Below are 20,947 nucleotides of genomic sequence, written 5' to 3'. Positions count from 1 at the left end.
TGAGACCGTGGGGGGGCGGGGGGGGGGGGGGGGGGGGGGGGGGGGATAGAGAAGCTGTGCACGTGTAAAAAACGAGACTTTCGACGAGAAAACCTATACAACGAAAAGATTCAAAAAACGCAAGAACCCCACTCACTCGGGAGGGCCTTCCCTCTCTCCGGCCTCAACTCGGATCAGCCATGGACAACGCAGAGCGCTGCTTCTCACTCGAGAAAAAACGAGTTGTGACGCTGTCCTGTCCCTGCCGCCGACGATCCAGTCGAGGCAGCCGTGTCCCTTTGTTTTTCCTATCCTCCAGTCTGCCTCTCAGCTTCACAGCATCACTGCGAGCAAGGAGATGCCAGAAACCGATCTATGCGTAGGATAACATAGAAGAGTTGTGTAGACGCGCGGTGTGCTGAAATCGTAGAGAGAAGCAGGCGTTGCCGCCTTTACGTGGAGTGAGGCACTCGGGGGTCTGCGGCAGTCGCCTGAAGAATCCTCGTGAGAGGATAGAAGATCGAAGAAAAAGAGAGGAAGAAGAGGGCGCGTAAATGGCTTAAGGCCAAGACAAGCGCAGCAGGCCAGGTACGCAGAACGCCGACGATGCTACTCCAGACGGCGAGGGCAGGGTGGTCTTCGCAGCGCACAAGATGCCCGGTGTGAGGCCCACACAAAGACAAGACGACATTTAAATAGACACACCAAACACCGCTGACGCTGGAAACCGCGAAAGAAATCGCAGAAGGCGAGGAAGTGGCACACGGACAAAGGGGGGTCTCGCGAGCAGGAGAGAGAAGCGGCCTGAACAGACAGAGATCCTCGCGCAGCGAAAAAAGAGCAGGAAAACTCAAAGTGGAGGGACTCAGGCAAAACAACAGTTCTCTCTCGGTCGCTTGCGCTCAGAGGCTGTTCGGATTTTTTAGCTGTCTCCCTCCTCTGTTCGTCTGTCTCTCTGAGCTCGTTTTCCAACAACCGGCGATCCGCTCGGCGACAGCGACGTGTCGCCCTCGCTGCTGAGTTTGGGGTCGCGAGACAGAGCAAAACAGGAAGAGAAGACATGCAAGACGGGGAGAAGAAAAATCCAGGAAGTGTTATGTCGCGGAGAACGTGCTACATCCCGGGATATGTGCGAGCAAAGCAGGGACGGTGTGGACAAGACATAATCCAGAGTGATACGCGCGCCGGACGTGGCACCACGCCACCCCCCCCTCAGACGACCAACTCCCGCTGCAATTTCTAAACTACTCGAGTCAGTCGCACCGTCACGACTATCCTTGTTTCGGTTACATTATCACCGCATCAATTTGAAGGTCATCTTCCCGCGATTTTCAATAGATGTCTGCCGTATCTATATGTGTCTCTGCCTACCGGGGGCCTCGTCCGTGGCCCCCGGGCTTCGTGTCTCTCATTGCTCGCCCCAGGGCGGCTGCTGCAGAGAAAGATCCTACCTCGAACACTAAGGGAGCAAAACAGGTAGGAGCATCGCTTCAGCGATTCAGTCAAAACAAAGGAAAGGTTGAGTGTACCTTTAGCAGGCACGAAAACCCCCTCTGGGCGGCTGGCGCGGGAGCCGCGCGTATCGCCTAGAGTCTCTGCTGCACACGACAGGTCCTGCGTCGTGTCACTTTTGCAACCGATAAAGAGCGAGTGCTTCGAACTTTCACACAGAACTGGAACGCTGCATTCCCTTACCTGGCAAAAAGCGTCTGGTGCGGGAGACGGTGGAAACCACGAAAAGGATGCAGGGTCACCGAGCACCGACCTGGAAGATTAGGGTCACGGGGGTCTGGAAGCACAGGAGATTTGCGGGGTAGAAGAATCGCAGCATCCCTGAACGCAGTTTTCTTTTAGCAGCGCACAGGTCCTTGATGAGAGCCTCCGCATCGTTTGTCTTCTGCGCTGCGTCTCCTCACTCTCAGGAACGCTGTGTCGGGTCGTGCCTGACTGCACTTCCCGCCCCGCTTCTTCACCAGCTATTGGTTGTCTCCCTTCGAGTTGTTACCTGTCCTGAAGCATTCTCAGTTGCACGGATAAGAGAACGCCGTTTGGTGGGAAAATCCTCGAGACCTGAGAGCCTGTGACGCCCTGCATCCGACGCCCTGTCAGCGGTCACACATTCGGTCAATGCTCCCTTTTCCGCCCCCTCGGTGAGTTGCTTTTCCAAGAGGCTGGTTACAGCCTCGCCTTTCTACTGTGCCCCCTTTACTTTCCACACGAGTTCAGATGCGCATATGAGCGACTGCGCATAGGCATGATGCGAAACTGATCTCTCCACGACAGTTACCGTCATCGCTACTAAATCTTTGTGCGCTTTCTGTAGTGCACTCTGCATACCTGGATTCTGTGAGCTATGAGTTGATGCATGCCTCCATGTGCGGTGGAACGCGACATATGCCCTCATAGTATGGCTGACGGTTTCTACCTGCCGATGTGTGGCGGTATTTCTGCATATCCATGCACTTGTCATCTTTGATTGCTGGTTGGAAAAAAATGAATGGGCAAACGTAGACCCCAGTAGAAGGTCACTCGTGCGACCAACGCACCCTTCTTAGCGGGTGTGAGTCTCGTGGCATTCACCCAGTGCCGAACTAGAAAACAACACGACTTCCACAGGCCGGTTACTCGCTTCGGATCTATTACACCCTCCACGAGCAGCGGCAGCGTCCTGGCCGCCAGATAATATTTATATGTCTCTATTCGGATACACAAATAGAGATACGCACATGTTTTTATGAGAGCACGACGTTGGCTGGACGGTTGACAGGCCTCGATGAGCGCTGGCTTGGCTACGGACACACATTAGACGGTGGCGTGACTCCACTGTCTTCATTTGAAGCCTTCATTAAGCGGGCGTGTGTAGCGTGTGCAGGGCACGTGTAATATTGTAGCACCCATGAACTTGGAGCACAAATGTGCGGCCGCTGAATCTCAGTTGCTGGACGAAGGGTTATACCTGCTCCTCGGTGGAATTTCGCTAGGCGTGTACACACTCATATTCCCGTCAAGAGAGCTGCGCCCAAGTGGTGACTGCCTCTGCCTTCCCCCCTCGGTGCGAGACTCCTGGGCTGGCTTCCTGTTGCTGCCCGCCTTGCCAGTCTTGCAGCGCATGCAAGTCATTTTCCGCTTGTGGACGGAACGCGGACGAAGAGCGGAAAAGAAGAAATGCGAGAGAGAAACCGACCCAGAGAAAAGCGTTCCTCAGTTGTTTTCCAAGTGGCTCACCCCTTTTCGGGTTTTTTCGTGGTCGACCGAGGGACAACAGCCTCATCATGTGAGACTGCGCATGCGTGTCTGTGTGCCTGCTTTCTTGGCTCACAAAGGTTGCCGTAACTCTGTCTCCTTGTCAATGAGAGTTCGCGTCACAGGCTGACAGAAAATCCGAGAACAACATGCGAAGGCAAAATCAGCCGTTTCGTACCAGACTGCGAGGCGATCCCAGCCTTTCATAGCCTCCTCCATGGTGTCTCTACATATCGACAAGACAAGGAAACCCTGGCGGCGAATCGACGATAGGCCAGACAAGAGCTCCAGACTCCGCAGCTGAAGGAAACAGTCCTCTTCACTGCTTTCGAAACACTTTTCACCTGTTGCGTTTTTTCCGTGTCGTCTCTCCGGCATGCTCCGCGGCTACACCCCCGCAGGGCAGACGACGAGCCGTGCCGCGCTCGCTCGATTCTCGTGCCCGCAAGCCTTGCATACATCAGCTCTTGGCGATGCAAGAAAAGACAAGATAACGAGATGCTTCCACTGGGTCCCTCTGCGTCTTGCTGTCACCACAGTGACGATGGGCCTTCTTTGAAGCGCAGTCTGGAAGGTGCGACGCCCACGATCCATGCGTCCCGACCCCTCTATTCGCGGCTTTGTAGGTATTTCGTGAGCCGACTCTTAGTCCTTCTCTTCACATTCACGCCGGAGGCGCATGCCCGTTTCCTTCTGCCTCTTTCGCACTCCTCCATTCCTGCCTGGCGCGACGCCTCTACTTGGCTGTCCGCGCGTCTTCCCTCGAGTCACCTTTCTAGGCGGATTTGGTCGCCATCCTCGTCGAACGGCGCTAAGCGCTCCAGTGGCTTTTCCGTCTTCTCTCTCCCCCCCTTCCCGGGGGGCCTGGACCTCACGTGTGTCTCTGCTGCCGGCCTGCCGCAAGATTCTTCTCTGGTCCATGCGTTTCCATCTGACGGCGCCGGCAAGCCCCCGCTGCTCAGCCGGACGACGCAGGCTGGGGAGACAGCGCAGCCGAGGCCTGCGCTCGGTTCGCCCGGTGGGCGAATTCTGTGGTGTATGTCTCCTGAGCGGTTCTGCTCCTTTCTGCCGCCTCGTCGGTGGATTCGAAGTTTAGCCGTAGCCCACCCACGGGGTCGCCAGACCCCGTGGGTGGAGCGGCGGAGCGGCCTTCGTTTACCCCCGCCGTGCGGAGCCTCAAGGGTCTCCGCGAGACAGCGAGCGAACGCACTCGTGTCTTTTGAGTTGCTCTGCAGGCACCACACGCTTTCTGCGCTCAATGCGTTTGGACAGAGCTTGGCCTACGGAAGAGAGAATGCCGGCGCGGAGACACGCGGACTGACGGAAGGATTGCCTCCGTTCAACGCCCGCGTTTCGCGCAGCGCTGACAACGCCACAGCGGAGAAGGTCGACGAGCTGAAAGGCGCACAGTCGCCCCAGAGAAGCAAGTCTGAAGAGAGGGAACACGGCGCTCCGCTGTCGCTTTCGTCACCGTCCGCCGCGCTGCTAGGAAAGACGCGGGAAGCAGCTCTCGAGGAACTCGAGAGGTACGAACGCATTCGAGACACTCGTCTGCTGATGAGCTGGGACGCCTGGGCTCGTGGCGTCGGCAAGAGCCCAGAGTACCTCAAGACGCTCGTTACACTCGCCTATTCGTCTCCGTCTGCTTCCTATAAAGTAGAGAAGCGAGCGAGGCCTGCGGCGGACAAGCGGAGGGGACTCGATGAAGCTCGCGACGCGCAGACCAACGCGAGTCCGGACTCGCGTCCGGCGTTTAGTCTGTACGACGACAGCGCCTCCGCGGAGGGAGGAGAGAGAGAATTGGAGGGCGCAGAGCCGGGCTGCCTGGGGACAAAAAGCCAACAGCTGGAAGGGGCAGACCGGCGGGCATCTGACGGGCTCAGCCATGAGGCAGCAAGCAGAGGACAGCAAGCAGCATCCGCCTCGGGGGGGCCGCGCGAGGGTGGGAGGAACGTGGCGACTATGGGCAGACGGGCAATCAAAGGTTGAAGCGCATGCAAGAGACCAGGGGCGGAGGGACAGGCGCCGTGGAGACAGGAGACAGAACAGTCTCTCGCGAGGGATCGAGGAAGCTCGCTCTCGGTCCGTTGTTTCTCCGCGGCTCCATGGAGGGCGAGCAGAGCAAAAACGAGAAGAAGAGAGCGAGAAAAGGCAGAGGAGACGGACCGCCCTCGATAGAGACGGGCATCGTGAGCGAGTACGACGAGACTCCGGACTCGGCAAAACGCTCACGTCTCGCCAAGGAGTTGAGATCCAGGGCTGAAGGAGCTTCCGCTTCTGTGCGGTCGTCCTCTTCTCGTCTGCAGCAGGACTTGTTGGCAGATGAGACAGATCCCTCCGCGCAGGTCGCAGCCAATGAGACGCTCGGCGCCGGCGCTCGGGAGGCAGCGCGTGTGACTCGTGCCGACGAAGCAGACGATGAAGAAGAAGAGGAAGGGGATCACTGGGGCGACGCGCCCCAGTCTTCGTGGACCCTCGGGAAGCTGATGTCGAAGCGCGAGTACGCGCGACTTCTCTCTCTCCTTCGCGTGGAGGCTGTCCACGCCGCCCTCGAGGGCTCCGAGAACGAAGAGCCAATTCCACTGTCGCTCTTTGCACCGGCGGAATCGGCGTCAGCCTCCTCGGCGCAGCTCCGGCGCCCTCCTACAGTCCAGGAGTGGGCTGCGGCAGCCACAGGCGGCGACGTGAAGCTTTTGGGCGAGAAGCTGCGTGAGTCGCGCGAGCTTCTCGACGTGTGTCTGCGGCGCCTGCATCCGCTGGCGACTGTGGCTGTTCGGCGCTTCCGCGGGGCGAACCTCTTCGCAGCGCAGCAGCGGAAGCTGTACCAGGAGCAAGGCGACTACGACGCGATTCGCGCGCTGATGGAGAAGCGAAACGAAGAGGAAATGGAGTTGCTTCTCGTCGCGCTTCAGGGCATTCGCCAGGGGCTCAGGCGCCACGCGCGGACTGCCATGAGGAGGCGCGTTCGCCTTCGCAAGGCCGCCCACGCCGCGACGCTCCACGCAGAAGAGGACGAGGCCGACGCGGAGGAAGGTAACGACGATGAAGCGGAGAGGGAGCTTGACGAGACTGAAGAGGACCGGCTTTTTGCGCAGACAGAAGACAAAGGAACGAAACACACCCTGCGCGGCAAGGCTGCGCCTGACATCGCCGAGCCCCGGCGTGGAGCGGATGAGCGGAAAGCGAAGACGCAACGCGCAGAGACCTCGTCTGTGGCGCCTTCGCCGAGGAAGACAGGAGAGAGCGACTTGATATCTCCCTCGCTCCCTGAACTGCCGCCGCCGCCAAGCGTCGCCTACTGGCTGTGGATGCGGACAGCCATGGTAGACTGGGAGCAGCAGAAGCGGCAAGTCACGCAGTTCCCCTGGCGCTGGTGGAAGGAGGCGGCAAGAGGCCGCAAGGCGGCTCACGGCTTATATGCGGAGCTTGGGCGAGAGCCCACCGAAGCCGAGGTAGCCGATCGCCTCGGCCTCTCCCTCGAAAAATGGCGAGACATCAGCGTCGCCACCAGGGCGGCCACGGCGCTAGAGACCGAACTCGGGGGGCCCCACGGAAACCAAGACCCGAGTAAGAAAGAGATCGAATCCACACACATGCATATATATATATATATATATATATATATATGTATTCAAATGCATGCGTGCTTACACCGCCCGTGTACTACTGATGCAGCAACATGTATGTATATATATATATATATATATATATATATATATATATATATATATATATATCCGGGGGAAGCCTGGCATCCACGTGGGAAACAGGCAGCGCCCTACATATATATGTATATATATATATATATGAGCCAAGCTGTATATCTACATCGATATCTATATAGATGATACATCCACGCCCCCCGTGCGCATCCATATCGTGTATGTTTTCTGGTAATTAATTTCTCACGATTTCACATGCAGAGTTCGTTCGCCAGTGACTCGTTCGCGTTCCGTCGGCCGCCTTTGGCTTCGAAACGTTGTTTGATGCGAGGAGCGGAGACGGGTGAGTCGCCCACCCTCTCAGGCGTCGCCGAGCCTGGAGTGAGCGGCCGCGTAGGCGCAGGGCGCTTTCAGCATACGATAGATATAGATATCGTCTTCGGGTTTGTTCCCAGATGACCGCCAAGATACCGTCGGCGATTTGTTGGCGAGCGAGGACTCTCTGGAGAGCGAGACCAAGATTTTCGAGGCGGAACTCGAGACGCAAGTCCTCGATTTGGCAGCCAAGGCTCTGCGCCCGGATGAGTATCGCATGATCAAAGCGCTCATCTCAGACCACCAGTCTTCCGCGTCTCCCTTCTCCCCTGGCGGGGGCTCGCCGGCTGCCTCGCTGTCCGTCTCTTCTTCGTCCTCCTCTGCGGACGCGGCCGAGAACGAGCGCGAGGCGTCGCGGGCGCAGACGCTGCACTTCATGATGGGCGACTGCGTCGATGAGAAGCTGAGGAAGGCAATTCAAAAGATGAAAGAAGTGGAGGTCAAGCGGATCTTGGAGAGCCTCAGTCCGGAAGAACGGCGCGAGGGACTCGCCAGCCCCGGGGCCCTCGAGAAGGTCGTGCAGAGAAAAAGCACGGTGCTGCAGCTGTGTCTGGCTGCCAGCACAAAGCAGGGCTTTGAGTGAGGCGGCAAGCAACGCAAGACGAAACACCTTACAAACATACTGGCTCAATGACGGCTGAATCCTATTCAAAACCTGTGAGTCGTTAGTTTTCGTGTCCGCCTTTCTTATCCTAGCAACAAAGGAGTAGGATGAGAGTCTGCAGCGGTACAAATGAAGAGACACCGGCGCTAGCGAATTGGCGCCACGCAGATGGAACTGGGGGAGGAAGAAGAGATAGATCCCAGGGCTTGGGAGGGGGCACCGGGATGCGGCAAGGCGAAGAGGAAAGAATGAGACGACATGACGACAGACGTAGGCTTTGGCACTTGTTTGATTGCCTGAGGACAAGCGGAAGGACGGGCGTGCCGCCCCGCGCGCGTTTTGGAGGTTGCGGGGTCCTTCTATGTGCACGTAGAAATAAGAGTTCACACAAAACGCTCGGCAGCGGAAACTGTCAAAATACGCGGGACGCAAAGGGGGGGAGGGGGGGGTGGGGGGGGAGGGGGCCTCTGGAGCACCACACGGGCCCAGGGTTGTGTAGCATGTAGGCGCACGCCCCCAGCTTCTGATAATCGCTTTCCGGCTTCTTCACCTGTGGGTCACTCCTTTCGTTTTCGCAAGTGTCGTTAAAGAACGAATAGGTTCCGTGCATGGCTGCAGCCCGCTCGGTTTCTGTGTCTTGTCAAAGTTTCTGTCTTTTTCTAACCAGCCCGTGGACCTCACACTCTTCTATTGCGGCAGAGGTGAGAGATTTTAAACGCTTGTTTTGTGACCGTATTTGTAGACGTCTACTTTTTTGTAGACGTCTACTTTTCTGTAAACGTAAATGTGGAATTGATTCTACACTTTCCACATCACAAGTTTCTCTTGAAATAGAAATATTTTTATTTAAAAAAAGAGAATTTATAATTTTACAGAATTAAATTGAGAAAAATAGAGCTAAAATCGAATTTTTAAAAAATTAAAAATGCAACCAGCAGCTAGTAGTGATTTTATGCCGAATAGACTTGTATGCCAGTCTTCCGGACAGCTGAGAAGCAATGCCCTTTAGTGCACTATCGCGTGTCCTACTGACAGTCGCTCTTCCTTTCTGCCAACAAGCTCGTCGGTGCCGCTCCGTAGCGTTGAGTGGAACAAAATGAAATGTGACATGAAATTCTCGTTACCCGCGTCGCTGGCGAAGGGAGACTCGTCTTCCCTTCCGCCGCCCTCAGGCTGGAGACCAGGATCCAGTTGGCTCTGAACCCTACTCCACTTATAGTCACGTCAACGTTCGTCTCGGCAAGTAGACACAATCATCGACGCCTCCCGTGTCTGCGTACTTCAACTACGACTAGGCCATCAACCTCTAGAGCCGAGCTCCTGGCGTTTTTCCACATAGCGTGCTTGACGTCGTGGTGGGTTCTTGATTTGCATCTAAATGAGTGGAATAAATTGCACCGGAGCTTGTATGGTTCGACTGGCAACTCCCACTTTCGCGTCGGCATTCGAAGACGGGAACCATAAATCTGACTCGAGTAGGCGCAGACTGACTGCATGCGAGACTGCACAACAAAGACGGATCTGCGAGGCCTTGTCCGCGGTTTCTGCGCCTCTCTCTGTGCTGGACAGTTGAAAAATAGAACCAGTTGTGGAAAAACATGTCTACAGATGAAACGAGAGAGCTCCCACATTGGGAGCCGTGGAGCGACTGACAAAAAACGAAACGACGGGAACGCACGCGAAAAAAAAAGTGGAGAAGAGGACTACACGTCTCCAGGTTCGGTTTCATTCCGCCAGGAGACGCTCATGCAGCTGGAGACCCAAAGGGCACGGACGGCAGAGGAAGGAAAATAAGAGGTCCGAGTCGCCTTAGAAGGGACGTCAGATTAACTAACAGACGTGCTTGAAGACAGAGACGCCACGAAACGAGATGAAAAATAAAAGAACAGAGAAACTGCCCCCACAAGGGCAGACATCGGTCGGCACACACACGCACTCAAGAAGAGGCAACCCGACTAACGAAGAGAGCCAAGCGGCGAGAAGACTCACAGCTCACGAGTGGAGGACAGGGACAACGCTCACGACCACGCAACGCAAAAAGTGCCAGACCAACACACACGTAAATGACGAGAAGTTTAGGAACTAGGATTGCGCACGGAGCAGCGCACCCATATGACTCCGGCAACGCGACGAGACCCATTGCTGGTCAGGAGTCTGTACCTCTCACCCCAGTCCCCACCGTCTCCCGCCCCCCGCCCCGTCCACAGACACACGGATTCCCCATTCCCAACAAAAACAGGAAGCTGATCGAACCTTGTCGAGGACTTGAGCACGTCAGAGGCGAGTGGGCTCCGCTCCAACGTGTTGAGGTATTCCGTCGCTCTAGTCGCCTGCCCGAGGCGAGCCTTGCTGCGTTTTAGGCCTGCGCTAGGCGCCAGCGTCCCACACGTATGGCGCCTTCCGTGTGCCGCGTCGTTCAGGACACGCAGTCTTCCCTTTTCTTGTCCATCGTTCCTTTTCAGACGCGTTCTCTGCCGGCGTGCTTTCTGTTTGCCACCCCGCTTTCTGAAAACGATGTCTGTTCATCCTGGCCCCCCCTTGCGCTTCATTCTTCGACTTTCTTGCTCCCTGTTTTCTCTTGGAGACCCTGGACTCGGCATCTCCAGTTCCCATGACATTCTTTCTCGCTTGCATAAAAACGCGCGCGGAACTTAAACGAAGCACGTATCCGCACCAGTGAGTGTGTGAACAAAAAACTCTCTGGAACTTTGCCTCGCTCGCACGACGAGAGGATACCACAGCGATACAGCGGCGCCACCATTCGCTGAGATTTTACCTTACGCCTTCTGACTCACTCCACGAGCGCTGAAGCACCGGTCGCTCTCGCCACCGTCTCACACGGTGACAGTTGCGGAAACACGAAACCGAAACTCGCACCAAAGATCACAACCAAACAACAAACGAAACCAAAGAAGGATCGTGTTATGAGTGCCAATACGAAAAGAGTGCGGGGGGGGGGGGGGGGGGGGGGGGGGGGGGCAGAGACAACGGTGACACTGGCCTGCCTTGGTGGGCGTTGCAGGCTTCGAACACTTTTCTCGTGCAAACTGGTTGACAAAAGAACTCTCGCCCGCCGCGACAGTCACTCTCATCTGCCTTCCTGCTTGTCTACAGCCCGAGCACGTTCACGCCTGCTGTCTCGCGCTCGCGCCCGCGGGGCTTCCTCAATGTTCTTAGCCAGCCAGGACCACGCAATGCGGCAGTTGGCCCTGCCGCTCGCGTTGCCCAGGCTCAACAGCGCCTCCCCAGTGTCCAATGTCACTTGTGCGCCTGCAGCATCATTCGAAGCTGGAGCGATCTACACCACCTGGCCTTTGTCTGCGCCCTTGTCTCCGACTGCAGGCACACACTTGGCAGGCGTCTCCTTCTCGGTCGTGGCGCCCGTCCCTTTCTCCGCCGCGGGTCCGGCAGCCGCCGGCTTGGGCGAGCCCGACGAGCGCAGTGGAGGGACGACGCTCAAAGAGGGGCGCTGGATAACGGAACGACGACCCTCCTGCGGCTGCAAAGCCGCGCTATGCAGCGTTTTGCGTGCGCCGAGATCGAAACGCTTGTCTGAGGGCTCCTTCTTCCTCATCATGTACATGAACTCGTCGAAATCAATCTGTGCAATAGCGGGCAGCAGAAACACGACACTCGGTGGCCTGGGATGTGAGCACGCCTTAGGCGGCGATGCATTCGAGCGCGGCGATGCATTCGAGCGCGGCGATGCATTCGAGCGCGGCGATGCATTCGAGCGCGGCGATGGATTCAAGCGCTGGGCATGTGGCACCAGAATGATTCCGCCACGGTTGCATATCCGTGAAGATAAATGTAGAAACGCATCAGCGCATGCATACGGACGCCTCGCTTCCTCTGCGTGGCTTTCAGCGGCCCCGCGACAGATCCACCCACCAGTGTTTTTACCCTTCTTGCGTGTGAGAAGAGAATGCATCTGCTGCACCGTATAGATGCGGCCAGGTCTCTACACGCAAGGCGCTACACTCACACACAGGCGCGAGCTTCCTACCTCTCCGTCGCCGTTGAGGTCGACTTCAGTGAGAAGCGCCTCGATCGTCGCTCGCCCGACAGCAGTCTCCACGTCAGGCATGCCAAGGACCTTCTTCAGTTCGTCTTGCGAAATCTTGCCGTTTCCATCCTGCACACCCGCGACACCACACAAAGCACGGCCTCGCTATCGTCCAGAACCCCACGCGAGCGCCAGGCGGCTTGGAAGCCAAACACTCCCCGAGCTGCGGTCGCGTTCTATATATGTTAGCTTGTACACACGCAACCACTCCAGCGAGTTCCGTGTAGGCGTCGCCGGCGCGGGCCTAAGACTATACATGCCGCAGACGATTCACTGAACAGCCTTGGCAAGCTTCATGCAGCACACAGTCCGAAGCAGCGCGCTCCCCACGACGCAATGATGCGAGAGCGAGGCGAAAGCGGTACGCGACTACGACGACTTGGCTCACCAGGTCGAAGACGCGGAAAGCAGCCCAGCAGACGTCTTCTTTCATGTAGAGCTTCTTGTCCATGGTAGCCGCAATAAACTCTGGTAAAAGCCACACAGACAGCCACACACACGCACAACTGTGTCGCTGCCAACTCGTGACGGCCGAGCAAACCTATATTCGCCAGTTAAACACGACTGACTTCCCGGTCGTGAGAGCCGACAGCCAACAAGCTCTGCCCACATTTCAAAAGGTGGCAACATAGTTGACGACTGCATAGGGCTTCGCTCCGCTCACGGGGGTCCTCGTTGCCCGCCCCGTCCCCCCTTTTGAGTGATTGGCAGGAAGAAGAATTAGACATCCCTCATCTCCTGGCTTCTCTACACCACGGCCACGTGCCTTTTGTAGGCATGCAGTGCTACACGTCAAGCTGGAGGCACATCACTCCGTACCTGTGTAGTCAATGTGGCCTGAGTTGTCTGAATCCACCTCTTCGATGATGGCCTGCAAATCTGCGGGAATCTCCGTCCAGCCCAACCGCTTCAGTCCCTCGCGGATCTCCTGAAGAGAAAAAACGGATTCCCACGAAGGCGCCCGACTGAGTCTACTCACATGAATACGCGCGCCTGCCCATCAGTGGAGCCGTGTGAAGCAAAGTAACTAGGTATATTTAGGCGCTGTTAATACATGATCGAGCGCTCCCACACTGCGCCGTCGCCTCCAACACGCGCAAGCAAATGCTTAAAATCTCGCACTGCCGGGGCACATCAGACACTCGAGGCGTTTGAAAGCAAATGCTGCACCGCTTCAAACACATAGCAAAGCCTGCCTCTAGAGAAACGTACGTGAACAGAAAGGGTGCCACTATTATCGACATCGAGGGTGACGAAGATTTGCCGCAGGTGATCGATTTCCTTCTCCGACATGTGCTGCGCGATGACAGTCAAGGCAGCCTTCTTCAGCTTGTTCTGGGCTCTGAACGCCTGAACAATAACAGAACACGCACACCGGAACAGTGAGAGAAGTGGATGACATGCTACCGGACTCAGCTCGAAGCCAGACAGAGGACAACCAAAAACGACCTGCCAACTAGCCATCGCACGCGCCACAAGTTCGCCCAATATGCAGAGCGACGCAAATCCTGGATGCGAATGCGCGATAACTGTGTCTGTCTACGGACTACGGAACGTCCAGCCGCACGACTGCAACTGAGCGCAAATCACACACACACACACTCGGGTAAGTGCGTCCTACTTGGATTACTTGTGTTTTTTCGTACCTTCAAGTTTGACATAAGCGTCGTAGGTAGAGCCACGTTCTGACTGTTTCTCGCGAGAGTCGTCACCCACGGATGTTGCAGAGCTTGCTCGGTCGTGAAGCGCTCCTGAACGGAAACAAGGCGCAGTTCACACAAAAAAACGATGGTTCTTCGAAAAATGCGGGAATGCGAGTCACGCGACCTCGCCATCTACACGCATGATGCAATATCAACTCACATCCACTACAGTCTGCACGCATGAACAAACCACACGGTGGCACGCGCGAAGCTCCGAACGTCCTTCTGCTCCACACTGGCGGCTACTGGGGCGCAGGCACACGCGGGTACATGCCTATGCACTTAATTCCATATATATATATATATATATGGCTCGTTAGTATACATAGATGACATACACGGACAGATAGTTACAAGTTTACAGAAGAGGATACGGCCCACACCCACGCCGCACAACTCCACTTTGCCTTTAGGGCTTTCTGAGGAAAGGTGGCTCAGATCTCGCTCCCGCAAAGAGCTGGAATCGCGTGAGAGGATAAAGATGCATGCGCGGCCCTAGGTGATGGCCGCGACACTGACCTGCGGGTTGATCTTAATGAGCTGGCAGATGAGGTCTTTGGCTTCCTCGCTAACGCGCTTCCACTCGGGACCGCTGAAGGAGAAGACGCCTGCCTTGACTTTCGTCAGCACTTCAGCGTCCGTCTCTCCATAGAAAGGCGGATAACCGCACAGCAGGATGTAGAGGATGACGCCCAGCGACCACGCGTCACAGCGGTAGTCGTACTTGCCCTGAAGCACTTGCGGAGCCACGTAATATGGCTGCAAAGGAAGGATAAAACAAATGACAACCGAAATGAAACAAACGCATCGAAAAGCTCTCAAGGAGCGACATTAAGATCTTCGAATAATCGCCACACCGGGCGGGTTGACACCACGTCACACCGAACCCGTGTACATTGGTATACATGAGATGCGACTCCTACGCATATGCATGAAAGGACAGAGGTGCGTTTGCAAGCGTGAGATCGTCATGGACCGACGCACGCGCTCAGGCAGAGAATGGACTGCGAGAATGTGCGGCTTGTCGACAGTCCTCTCGAAAGAACTTACCGTGCCAGCTTTCGTGGATACGAACTCTCCCTTCTTGAAGCGGCACGACAGACCGAAATCAATGATCTTCAACGGCGAGTCACGTGCCGGATCCAGAAACAGAAAGTTCTCTGGTTTCAGATCCCTGAAACCGAATCCACACACGAGTCACACAACAAAAAACGCTTTTACGCCGCTGGAGCTCCAACAATAGATCCTTCGGAGACTCGCTGCAATAACGAGGCACACGTGAAAAAGAAGCACGCCCAATCACCAGTAACACCAATGCATGACCCATACATACATACATATGTATCTTGCCCGCAGCCTTGATTCTCTCTCTCTCTCTCGATATATATTTCTATACATATATTTAGCGTATTCGCGCTACCGTGGATGAGTGTGCTTCCTTCCCATATGTGTATAAGGTAGAATACGACAAGAACCATACGAGAGGCGGCATACATGTGTATGTATGAAAAATATACAATCGTGTGGTATTTTTCTACGCAGGTCGGCACTACCTGTGCATGATATTGTTGGTGTGCAAGTAGTGGACGGCGGAAAACATCTGCTTCATAAGGACCGCAGCATGCTTCTCCGTGAGGCGCCCCTCGGAAATAATTCGGTCAAACAACTCGCCTCCCGTACACAGCCTGCAAAATGACAACTCAGCTCCACACAGAGACGAGATGAGAACTGCAGGTTTCCGACGCCTCCCCAGCGTCTCCTCCGGATCCGCAGGAAGCCCGCGCACTAAATATTGCTGTAGACGCAGGAAGAAGTGGAAACAACAAGAAAATGGGCAGGTAAGCCCACACGACACTTGTAGCAAGTGTATACATTCATCTAGCTTGGAACAGCTTCTTCAGAGCGTATTTGGAAAACGTGGTCCTCTCATCTAGAAACTTGACCCGGTTGTTCACGAGGGACTACCCCAACGACGGAGAAATCAGCCACGTAATGCACGGCAACAGAAATCACTTCAGGCGGTCGCCCCTGACAGCGGCAGGCCAAGACGAAGTTCCCGTGCCATCGCCATTGATTCTAGGAAAAAGCCACATCAAGCAGATGAAATTCTCTCCCCCTGAACTTACTCCATGACCAAATATATGTTTCGATGATCCTCGAAGGTTTCGAAGAGTTTGATCACATTCGGGTGATCCTGAGCAACAAAACAGCGAATCGTGCAGCCAGATTTGACAGATGCACTCCACATAGTGTGTCGAAAGTCTGCTGAATCCGCTAGGCCCCACGGAAAATCGACTCCCGCCCTCGCACGTAGACACACAGAAACGCTGAAACGTGCAATAAAGGATTGAATTGAGGCAAACGTCACAAACACGATGATGCTACGTTGAAGACGCCGAACGAGAGGGATGCTAAAATGATGCACATCATGCATGCCTGTGGAGCATGCGCAGAGTACCCTACGCCAACAGATCCAGAGAGACAGCACCGGAGACAAGACAGGGCACCCATGGAGAGCGAGAGATCGTCTCCTCTGTGTCGAGCGAAAGCTTGGCCTACCAGTTCCTTCATGATTGCAATTTCCTGCCTGAAGCGCTCGAGGTTCTTGACCTGGCTCTTGCTGATGGTCTTCACGGCCCGCATTTGTCCGGTGTCCTTCTTGCGTGCCTTGGAGACCGAGCCGTACGTGCCTTGGCCAAGGGTCGAGGAGTCGAGATCGTAGAAGTCGGTCAAGACGCCGGCGTTCTCGAGGATGAACTTCGATCGATCGATTCCCCCGGATTTGTCTCGAGGCGCCGCGGCCGCTGCCGCCTCTTCCGCCAGCTTCCACGCCTCGATCGGTCGCTGCAGCACGTGCGACGGGTGGGCAGACTCCTCAGCGGCGGGAGACCCCGCCCCCGCGCCCATGGCCCCCGGACTGTGCACGCACCGCTTCGCGACGCCGGCGGCCTGCGGCGTCGCGGCGCCGCCAGTGGAGACGGCGGTCGCGCCTCCGCCGCCTGCAGCGCCATCTCTCGCCCGGTGGGATTCGGGGCCAGTCGTCGTCGCGCCCGTCGTGCTGCTGGTGCTGGGATTCTTGCCCTTTTGCTGGGAGGCGGAGGAGCCAGGGACGGTGGTCGGACTCAGGGCGCGACCGGCGGCTGGGCTCGACACGTGGTGACCGCAGCTGCCGCGTTGACTCCCGCCGCTTCCGCCGCGCTCGCTGGACGAGCCGGGGCTGCTGCCGTGGTGCGCCGCGTGCGGCACGTGGAGGCGGAAAACGGAGGGCGACGCGCTCGCAGGGGCAGGTAAGTGGGGAGAGGGCAGTGAATTTCCATGGTGGCGGGAGTGGCTGCCCTTGCGATCGCTGGCACGGCTCGACACGCTGCTGGACAGGTGTGTCGACTGGCGACCGTCTGCGGCGTGCTGCTGCCCCCCGCCGCGTTGCCGAGAGATCCGCCCTCCCATGTCCTCTGTGTGAACGTGCATGTATGGGTGCCGGAAGGAGAGTGCAAAAACCTAGGCGGCAGGGCTAACTCACGCCGGCCTTAAAAAATGGAAAATCGAACGCGCACGCGGAAGAAGCGAAGTGAGACGCCCAATCGCGCGGCTGCGGCTGCCCAGGAGCACACACTGGTGAACAGAGAATCCTACCGAAGGAAAATTTGGGGCCAGACCGCCGTCTGAACAGATCCGCGGTGGCGCAGAGAGAAAAAACGACGAGTGGAGGGGGGGGCGGGGGGGGGGGGCAATTCACAGGCGAGTACGCAAAGCAGCTGGGCAAAGAACCTAAGGGCACGCTTTGGCAAGGAGGAAAAATGGGAAAGCCAGCAGGTCCTCTTCGTCCTGCTGAGACATAGATGTGAAAAGCCACGCCTACGCAGGAGGGTAAACGTCACCCCACCAGGCAACAGACACGCACTCGGAGACAGGAGGCGCCTCGAGTACGCCGGCAAGCGACTGAAGCCGAAGACACGCTGTTGGTCTTGAGTGGATGATCTAAGGGAGACATGGATCAAGAGAAGTTACGTGGGCGTCTCGAAAAGAGAGCTATCAATCGCTGTACGATCGGTCTGCGAGAGAAAATCGTAGCACGAAGATGCCCGGCGATATTTTGCCGGTGTCTACGCTCCAACGTAGGACCAATACGAGCCCGAGCGCTGCTACCAAAAAACGCTACCGCGAATGGAGACGCGATTCGCCGTGGTTAACACACCATTTCGCGAAGTAGATGAAACGAACCGTCTACTTCCGGGAAAAAGTGCCGGTGACGAATCCGCGTCAGCACGCGCAGCTTTCTTCGCTCGCCAGGGACCTGTGGCTCTTGACAAGGCAAAAAAAGCAAATGTACGTCCCAGCAGCGCACAGGTGGAAAGAATCAAAGAGACCGCTTACGTAGACATTCGGGAAAAACGACGAGATCACGAGAGACTACGCGAATGAAGCAAAATGGTGAGACGTAGGCGAAAGGAGGGTAGACGCGAACGAAGTGAAGAACTAAACCCGAGTTCAGCAGTCAAGGACCTCGATGCGAAAAACCAAATAACTCCTTTCCCTAAAGCACTGGAGAACAACGCATGTCCTGCGCACAACAGTCAAGCGCCAAGCTGCGACAGAGGGAAAGAACTGGCGTCCCGCTTCGCCGTTTAAGGACGGGAGCATTCGCTTGCTGGTTTTAGTGGAGTCCACGCAAGTGTTTCCGGATATCACAGCAGCAGATAACTCTTTGAGTTTACACGAGGGAAGGGTTTAACCCCCCCCAAAAAAGCAATAGCTAAAAATGGATTTTTTCCCCTCCCGCTCTCAGCCCCGAAACACCGACGAGGGCACGTGGCAACAGAAGTGTCACGGCACAGCGAGGAAACAAAAACACTGACCACAGCAGTCGGTGAGAAAAGTCATGTTGGCGCGCTGAGACGAGTCCCCGACGTTCTTCTTTGTCTCTCAAGGACGACACGGGGGACAAACAAGATCGCGAGAAGAAAATCACCTGCTGCCGCTGAGCTTCTCAGCACAGCCCCCCGCTCGACACGCCGGACCATAGAATACGGTATCCTGCCGATTCAGTGTGAATGGTCACGCAGGCAACAGAAAACACGCCACGACTCAGTCCTTCGGCCTTCTCAACGACAAGATAACGCTACTAACGAGCTGGCACTGGGAGAGTGTCCCGGAAAGCGACAGCTACACAGCTTCTCGCGAAAACCACGGTCACGCTCCACAGGAGTCCATAACTGTAGCAAAGGCGAAAGAGCGTTGCTTCCGGGACGAGAATAGAGTCCACGGTGCACATCTCAATCGCTGCAAACCTACACTTCACACGACGCACAAACAATCAAGTGTTACAGCGTTTGAAGGCCTCGCCTTCTGCGACGGGCATCCAACGGTAACTGACAAATCCACCTCCGCGCAGCCCATCGTACGAACGGCGGCCTGCCGTCTCCCCTGTAGCAAGTTCGCGACCCGCCAGCAGTGGCAGCGCGAGTCGCAGATCCAAGCACAGTGCCGAGGCCCACGTGTGAAAACACTACCAGTTGCACAGGTGCATGTCGAAAGTGATTTTTATCTTGACTATGCAGTTTGATAGTGGCGTCGACCTCTTTTTGCCTGTCTGGCAGACACGCTGTGCAGCGTACTTGGGGGCCCTGCGCCCCCGAAAGCATCGGGAGCTTGTCTCCCTGGTTTTGAGCAGATTTCGTGACGTACGACGCGCGGCACGCACCGCATTCCGCAGAAGCTGTCGGGAACGGAAGCAAGCGTTCTGTAGCCTGCAAATTGCTGTGCGGGAAGGAACGTTCTTTCCGCCAGGTAGTTGTTGCGCATGTCGCTTCGGGGCTGGGCTGTAGCACGGCCGAGAAGCTTGCGCGCGCTGGTGTGACGCGAGTTCAACTCGACAAACAAGGCCTTGTCAAAGATATTAAACTCACAAACAGAACATTCTACTTTCGAGGTAACCAAAAGATATGACTCACACGGAACCCGCCATCCGTAGCGAGGCCGCTACCCCGTGTGCGCACTCGGCAGCCCACGTGAGGAGAATGCTAACGTGCTATCGGTCGGCGTTGGACAGTACGAGGCATCTTACAGACTCGGCAGGTGCAGACGGGGCTGATAAACCGGAAGGCGGAGCGTTGGCGTCAGCTCGGAACAAGACGTTGTGTCGCCAAGGCAGGCACATATTGTTTCTGAGGCAGGTGATTCCTCGTTGTGTTTACGCAGCCAGCCTTTCAACAACGAGATACCCGCGCGCGCGTGTCCATTGGGCAGCGAAACTCACGACTATGTCGGCCTCTACGCACTGCCATCGATCTGCGACCCATCTCGCTCGTCTGGTGACAGCCACAACTATGCCCAGCCCAAGCTCAGTGGATGTGGCAGGCGATTGCGTTCCCTGGACTCGACATTGCAGCAGAAATCGTGTGAAAGCAGATGCAGAGAAACGCACGACGGCGGAGAGCAGGAAAAGGCAAATCAAATGCTATTTACCAGCTGACGAGCCACACATGTTGGGAAACTGGTAGTAACTCTGTTGAGGAATGAGGTCACGCTGACACTGGCCTCCCGATGTGCGTCGACTTGTTCTATAGCAATCAACAGGCCTCCCTCGTACGCAGAGGCAGCGAAATGTGGTGCCACCGATCCTGTCCTTCAACACGGCGCGTCTGCTGACGAGGAAGTGGAAAAAGGCTGAGGGGGAAATGTGAGAGTCGCCCACCAGCCAGTAGTCCTCGCGTGTTTACGATGCGAGTTTCAGCTTAACGCCAGAGATTTCCTCGGCGGGAACCGCATAACCGGAGCTCTAGCAGGGACGCGACAGTGACTCTACGACGTGACGTCGTCCCGTTCGCCAATCGACGCCAAATTTTGCCCGCTTTCAGCCACCGCCCCCCACTGTGTACCAGATGCGTCGCGTTGTAGCATCCTCTTTTAGAACAGTGCTTGCCGCACAAGAGACGACGACTCCTCTCTGTTGGTAGCCATGCGGCACACTGATTCATGCAGTCCAGCCAGGCCACCGCCAGCGGTGTGCAAGGCCGCTGGTCTTCCCGTCGTTGACAGGAAGCCAAAGCCTCCCGAGCCGTACGATTGCCGCCACCAGCCCGAGAGAGCGGCTACCACGCCGGCTGGGCTGGGCTACTCGAAAGCGAGCTCGAGTAGAGAGGCGCCAGCTTGCGCAGGGGCAAAGGCCCGTCAGCGCGTCGATGCTCAACGCCGGAATGGGGTATACGAGTGTGCAGCAGTTGATGATTTACCTGAAAACAGCTGAGCGGAAGCGTTCGACTGCGTGGAGATATTTCATAGGCAGGGAGTCTGCCTGAGATTTTTAGAGACCCAG

General features: G+C 56.3%; 3 protein-coding genes across 3 annotated transcripts; 2 read left to right on the top strand and 1 right to left on the bottom strand.

Moving 5' to 3' along the window:
- Positions 1 to 3,720: 3,720 nt before the first annotated feature.
- BESB_056570 (uncharacterized protein) lies at positions 3,721 to 5,211 on the top strand (the record flags this gene model as incomplete). The annotated part of the gene is made up of 1 exon (XM_029364092.1): positions 3,721 to 5,211. The coding sequence occupies one exon, from the start codon at positions 3,721 to 3,723 to the stop codon at positions 5,209 to 5,211; it is 1,491 nt and encodes a 496-aa protein (XP_029220015.1).
- Positions 5,212 to 5,327: 116 nt separating this feature from the next.
- On the top strand, positions 5,328 to 7,842 carry BESB_056560 (sigma-70, region 3 protein; the record flags this gene model as incomplete). Its single annotated transcript, XM_029364091.1, has 2 exons — positions 5,328 to 6,789; positions 7,340 to 7,842. The coding sequence occupies 2 exons, from the start codon at positions 5,328 to 5,330 to the stop codon at positions 7,840 to 7,842; spliced, it is 1,965 nt and encodes a 654-aa protein (XP_029220014.1).
- Positions 7,843 to 11,161: 3,319 nt separating this feature from the next.
- On the bottom strand, positions 11,162 to 17,100 carry BESB_056550 (calcium-dependent protein kinase CDPK2A; the record flags this gene model as incomplete). The annotated part of the gene is made up of 11 exons (XM_029364090.1): positions 11,162 to 11,464; positions 11,870 to 11,998; positions 12,318 to 12,397; positions 12,749 to 12,857; positions 13,142 to 13,279; positions 13,576 to 13,680; positions 14,152 to 14,391; positions 14,683 to 14,806; positions 15,186 to 15,317; positions 15,759 to 15,826; positions 16,192 to 17,100. 11 exons carry the CDS (start codon positions 17,098 to 17,100, stop codon positions 11,162 to 11,164), a joined length of 2,337 nt encoding a protein of 778 aa, XP_029220013.1.
- Between the last annotated feature and the right edge of the window lie 3,847 nt (positions 17,101 to 20,947).

This window comes from Besnoitia besnoiti, chromosome IV (genome assembly GCF_002563875.1).
Source record: "Besnoitia besnoiti strain Bb-Ger1 chromosome IV, whole genome shotgun sequence".
Classification (NCBI taxonomy): Eukaryota; Apicomplexa; class Conoidasida; order Eucoccidiorida; family Sarcocystidae; genus Besnoitia; species Besnoitia besnoiti.
The sequence above is the reverse complement of the archived record's forward strand: the minus strand, read 5'-3'. Positions and strand labels throughout refer to the sequence as shown.